General features: G+C 47.4%; 1 protein-coding gene across 3 annotated transcripts in view; it reads left to right on the top strand.

Moving 5' to 3' along the window:
- Positions 1-6,224, top strand: part of LOC132244499 (uncharacterized) — a 29,822-nt gene extending 23,598 nt beyond the window's left edge. For all 3 annotated transcript variants that reach the window (XM_059715783.1, XM_059715782.1, XM_059715784.1), the window contains one exon: positions 516-6,224. In XM_059715783.1, the coding sequence (XP_059571766.1) occupies positions 561-1,862 (1,302 nt within the window). In that variant the 5' untranslated portion in view covers positions 516-560 and the 3' untranslated portion in view covers positions 1,863-6,224. The remainder of the gene's footprint in view (positions 1-515) is intronic.
- Positions 6,225-6,426: the final 202 nt, after the last annotated feature.

Consider the following 6,426-nt stretch of genomic DNA (forward strand, 5'->3'; position numbering starts at 1 on the left):
GCTGTCTCTCAGTAAATCACCCTGAACTGGTGTGATAGACTCAGCAGGCAGCTGCAAGCACTGTATTTCATGATTTCTCCTTGTGTGACACCTAAACATTTCTTAATTTTTAAAGACTTGTGGGTTTGTTTGTGTTAAAAACCCTGAAGGGCTGAGAGAGAGACCAGAACCGTATTGAGGAGTAGATAACTAATCTTTTTACCAGTTCAGAAAAGTCACAGTAAAGGTACGTCAGTCTCCAGAATTTATGTTCAACTTCCCTTTCAAAAATGGCCAGGTCCAGAATATCTCCATTCCTGCCACGTCAGACCGTCCTGCTGTTCCTCTGCAGTTACTGATGCCGATCTTGTTCTCAGCGGTCACGTCGTCCCACTAACCCTGTATCTCAGGTCACTACATATGTGTCATGCCAAGGGGAGTTTCTCTGCATAATAATAGTAATAACAAAAGTTGAAAAAAAAAACGGGCCTGTTAGGATGATCGATAACCCGAACCTATTTTCTTCTCACGTACAGGTTGTTTCCAGAACCGTGGAAGAAAGCTGACGGCACTGGTCTGAGATGACTGCTGCGAGAAAATATTATGCTGCTCTCTGCTTTGTTCTCTGCATTTTACTAATGACTATCTTTAAAAGCTGGATGTATATTGACAGATTTCTAACAAAAACTGAAATGAAGGAAGATAATTGCTGCGAATGGAAAGTTACCAACAGCACGATCACAGCCTTGGAGGATAACAGAACCTTTATCGTAGCCCCGTACTTTGATAACAGAGAGAGCAAAATCACCCGAGTGATTGGGATTGTTCACCATGAGGAGGTGACGGCACTTTACTGCTGGTTCTGCTGCCAGCCCGAAGGGGAAATACACGTATCTAGGGGACACATTGATGTCCATTTGGATCGATTTGACTTCCCGTACGGTGCAGCAGACCTGCTCTGTGCAGAACCCCCCACCTGTGATCCGAGCTATGTGTCGATTCACTCATTCTCTAATGGAAATATTGAACAGCTGCCCAGATTTGAAATAAAGAACCGCAAGCCTGAGCCCTTTTCTGCTGACTTCACCGTGTGCATCTCAACCATGTTTGGAAACTACAACAACGTCTTACAGTTTATACAGAGCATGGAGATGTACAAAATTCTTGGGGCCCAGAGAGTGGTGATCTATAAGAACAGCTGCAGCCCCCTGATGGAGCGCGTCCTGGCCTTCTACATTGCAGAAGGGACCGCCGAGGTCATTCCCTGGCCCATCACCTCCCACCTCAAGGTGTCTCCTCACTGGCGCTTCCCGAAGGATGGGACGCACATCGGTTACTACGGACAAATCACCGCTCTCAACGACTGCGTGTATCGCAACATGTACCGGAGCAGGTTTGTGCTGCTCAATGATATCGATGAGATTATTCTGCCCGCGAAGCACCCGGATTGGAAAACCATGATGAGGAGTCTTCAGGAGCAGAATCCAGAAACGGGCGTTTTCCTCTTTGAGAATCACATCTTCCCCAGCACCGTGTTCACTGCCACCTCCACGGACCAGATGGACACTTCATCGTGGCATGCTGTGCCCGGAGTGAACATACTGCAGCATATGCACAGGGAGCCTGACCGGAAAGATGTCATCAACCCTAGGAAAATGATAGTTAATCCAAGGAAGGTGATTCAGACTTCAGTCCACTCTGTCCTGAGGGCCTACACTGACAGTGTGAAAGTTCCTTTGGAGGTTGCCCTTGTCTACCACTGCCGGGGACCGCTGCAAGGGCAGCTTCCCAGAGAATCGCTGATTCGGGATACGACGCTCTGGAAATACAACTCCTCCTTAATCTTGAATGTTAACAATGTGCTACTGCAAACTGTGTTTTAGGGCAACACTGGAGCCATCAAGGGGAAGACTGGCAGTGTAGGGTGCTGCGAACAGCAATGTGGAGACGACCATGATTAAGGTACATGTGAATATTCATATTCAGTCATGAGGACCTGGGAGAACATTCCTTGAGCATCTGGGATAAAAAGGAGAAATTCACTCATCGCGAGCTGAAGCATTTGTGATTTTGTAAGGAAATGCCGTCCAATACAAAGCGTCTTATCACTCCAATGAGTTCTCTATTATAAGTTGTCAGCTTTTTGGTCAGGCAAGTAATGGAAAAACAGATATGGTAATTAATAAAGAATTAAAAATTCGGCATCATATTGCCAGTCAAAATGGTTTTATGGTAAATATGCCTTGTCACATGAATCTGATGTCATTGTTGTGCTTTCCTGTGCTTGTTGATAAAGGTAATGGCAGAGATGTCACATCTTAGTGTTTTGTAAATAATGCGAGGGGACAGGGCTGATCCTGTCTCGGGCGGGGGACTGGCCTAGATGTGCAGTCTGGAGGTCCCTTCCACCCCGCTTCTCTGCGATTCTGTGACTGACACTGCACAGTACTCTGGACCAGGACTTGAGCACTGCGCAATACCAAAGAATATATTAACACACGTCCAAGTAACTGCTGACAGGGAATCATCTCGGAAGTGGGATCAGAACTAAGCCTGAGGCTATTCAACATTTCCATTTGTGTTTTTTAGAAACGCTACTGAAAAGCTATGTAGATAGCAGAGCTAATATCAGAATGGTGAAGAGGTGTCAGGGCAGTCCTACAGATCGTTTGAGTCGCTGTAAGCACTGTCCTTAAAACAGAACATGCTACTGCAGCCCAAAGGCAAGGTCAGACAGCTAGGAGCAAGGGACACGGGCCATACCCTGAAAAGCAGCAACTCAGAAAGGATGTAGTAGGAGTAATAGCCAAGCAGTGCAACGTGAGCCCTCGGTGTGATGCTGTGCCAAGAGGAGCCAAGGCAATCCCTAGACAGGGAGAGAGAGACTCGGCCAAGGCACTGCAAAAATCTCATGTTAAGCTGAAGCCATTGTAGCTGTGTGTGAAGACCTCTTCCAAGAACCTGTGGCAGAGTCAATACCACAGAGTAAAGAGGAACTGAAAAGTTATCAATTAAAATTACATCCACCAAAGCTATGAGAAACGATCTAGAAACGTGGACCAGATGTAAACTGCACCTGAGTCTGTTTCTCCAAGCAGAAGACAGCAGGTATCTTCATTTCGGATGCTAGTGCGTTCCAACAGACATGGGAGGTTAACTATGGAGCTACCTCACACCGAGTGAGAACGGCACTCGGTGTGGCAGTCAGCCATGACAGACGTTGGCAGTCACGGGTGTGACGGAGCTTGTGATGGATCCATGGCTGAAGAGCTATTTTTAAGTTTTCAGCTAAGCAGTGCTGGGCAGTGGAAAACAGTCCAGGACATAGCCAGAAACAATGGTGATAGCACCAACAGGAAAACCACGAGTCGTGAAAAGCAAGGGTAACAACAGTGAGCTCACCATCACTAAGCATGCTGACAAACTGGATGCACAAGTAAATGACTAACTGGATCAATTTTAATAGTACCTTTCCCTTAGTATTGGGTTAAAAGCATGTTAGGTCTGTGACTGCTTTCTAAGGAGGGCTCAGAGCAGTTGCAGAGGAGTGTGAGCACAGGTTCCTTATTGCCTGGAATGCACCGGAGGACAGGACAAACCCCGCCACAGCCCGGGCGCCCAGAAAGTCCCTTTGTCCTGGCGCAGAAGCTGGAAGGCACCGCAGAGGCTGACAAGAGTGGGGACAGGCGCTGAATGCTGTGGGAGGCGAAAAAGGAAACATCACTTCCGTACAAGAGAGCTCTTTTTCCTTTACCCGCAAGGAGCGAGATCGTGGGGCTGCTGGCAGATACTGTACTGCAGCTGACGTGTCCGGGCTCTGGGCATGCATTTGTGCTCGTTCAGCACCCCCGCAGGAGATCAGGTCCTGCTGCGCTGTCTTGGTGTTGTTAGGTACAGGGGTAGTCCACCAGCAAATTAATTAATTTTAGTGATGGACTTGGTGGCTAAGGTTTACAACGCTGGTGGGGAGAGGAGAATCAAAGCCTGCCTACAGCTTTCTGGCAGCTTTGGGAAGAGCCAGAGCTGCAGGACTGCAGTAATCCCTGGTATGGTCAGAGGAACTCAGGATTTGTAGGCGTATAAAGAGAAAGATGAACAAACAACTTGTGTGATTTCAGCCCGTGGAGCTGCCACCACTTCCTGAACGGGATGCATCATTCATCTGTGATGGAAATCACTGGTCACAAACAGGAGTTGTGACATCTAAGATTGCCTGAAGTGTCGTTAGATGGCCACCCCGGGCAGCTGCGTACTGAAGAGGACTGGGTGACCCCTCCCCAGCTCCCAGGAGGAGCGGCGGCGTGAGGGGGATGGTGTTGGGGACCTCAGTTAGGCACCAGCGACAACACACTAAGGCAAATGAGCCACACAACATGGCACTGTCCCAACTAACAGGTTCAGCATTTCAAGGGAGCCCTGCAAATCCAGGAGTCTCAGGGATTAACTAAAATGTATTTGTAGATTGATGATAAGGTCTTATGGAGCTGCTACATAAAAGCACACTTCACGGTGATGGTAAATGTTGGCTGGGAAAAGCAGGGCTAGTATAGGGAACTGTACCTTTCCGTGGTTTAGCTTCCCACACACAGGAAGCTTGGGCTGCGGTCCTGTCGGACTCCACGCTGTGTTAAACACGGGCAGCTGGGAGCGGGCGATTGAACAGGGAGGGTCTCCGGACCCGGGATGATTTCTGAGTGCTGCTGAGGAGGACGCTCGCCTGTGTTGCTCCTGTTTGGGGCTGCTGGTTTTCAGGACTGACCAGCCCAGTGGCTTTCACCAGCTCCAAGCCAGGAAAGTGAAAGGGGGTTTGTGAAAGCACATAGCTGGTCACTTGGGAGCGGGAGAGAAGTTGTGCGTGAGCCATGCTCCAGCACTGTGCGTGGCACAGGCAGAACGGGGCGAGCAGGCAACCTAAGGGGTGATCCCAGACAGTCTTCTGTGAAGATTGGTTGAAGTGTCTGGGCGCTGGTGGATTAGCCTCTGAAGTCACGTCTGGCTGCTGAGACTGAAGAGTGCGTTGTGCTCATACCTGCAGCATGCCAGAGGGAGGAGAGCGGGCCCCCATTCCGTGGCTGTTGCGGATGAACTGCGGGCGTTCGGACCCGGGGTCGGGGCAGGTAGCCTGGCAGGGGAGCTTGCGGCCATGGCTCTGGTGGATGAGCTGAGGTGGAGGTTGTGGCCCCGTGCTTCAAGCACAGGATGGTAAGTGGTGGCGATAGCAGCAGTGTTTAGGACACCTTTACTCATCAGCTGTCCACACGAGCTTCACTTCTTGTCTTTTCCCCAGCCCATAAGAATCTGGTTCCAAGAGGCAGGTGGGGTGATTTTAATGGCTGATCTTTGAAGTGATTTGAAGCAAGAAACCTGGACTTAGAGGTTCAGTGTTAGTTTCTCCGTCCACTTTTTGTGGTGGTGGTAAAAGTTGAAAATCTCCATCCTTGGAGGTTTTGAAGACCCAGCTAGACAAAGCCTTGGCTGGGATGATGTAGTTGGAGCTGGTCCTGCTTGGAGCAGGGGGTTGGACTAGGTGCAACCTCCTCGGTCCCTTCCAGCCCTTGTTGTCTGTGATTTTGTCTGGCATCAAAAGAGAGGTTCGTTTTCATTATTTGGTAACCCCAAAGAACTGATTTTGCAACTAAACACAGTTTGCTAAACTGGAAAATACTTTGCATCTCCCCCAAAAAAACTGACTACAGGAATTATGTAGCTTAACCTACCATGCTGTTCTGATGATAAGTCTAGGCCTGCACATACAGCACCCCCACATTTTCAGGTTTGCTTTTAGGAAAAATCAGCTTTTTCCCTGAAAAATTATTATAGATAAAAACCTAGGGCTTCTGTTGCCATTGCACAATCCTACAACAGAATCAAATCACCAAGGAAAAGAATCAGAGGGTTAAATGCACCAAAAATGCTAAAGGAAAAGCTGCACAGAAAAAAACCGTGACTGGACAATTTTATTGCATGTACAAAAAATACTGCAAGTTTAAACATTAAGACTGTTGGGAGCCTGATTATAAAGCAACTGCATGTAAACTAGGTGCACTCTTTGATGTCTCGTTTGGAGGAAAAATGGTCAACAAAACAGTACGTGTATTCAGCTTCATTATGCTTACCACCTTCTTACATGCCAAAATATAAATTATGTATTTTTCCTCTAGCTGGGAATTAATCTTTTACTTGGGATTTCTTCCAAACTACGTTGGGGTGGAAATTGGTATTGAATTAAAAATGCACAAAAACAATGTTTTGAAGTTGTTCTTTGCTGGCTTATGTAAAATTGCCATAAATATATTAGATCTACAAGTTTACATAACCATGTTTTTATATTTAAACATATGAACAGAAGTATTTTCTGCAGGAAAAGGATTGTATGGATGGTCTCCAGTTGACAATCTTTCAGATCTTACTATTGCCTACCTCAAGAGATCAAAAATCACATCAGAG

This window comes from Alligator mississippiensis, chromosome 12 (genome assembly GCF_030867095.1).
Source record: "Alligator mississippiensis isolate rAllMis1 chromosome 12, rAllMis1, whole genome shotgun sequence".
Taxonomy (NCBI): domain Eukaryota; kingdom Metazoa; phylum Chordata; order Crocodylia; family Alligatoridae; genus Alligator; species Alligator mississippiensis.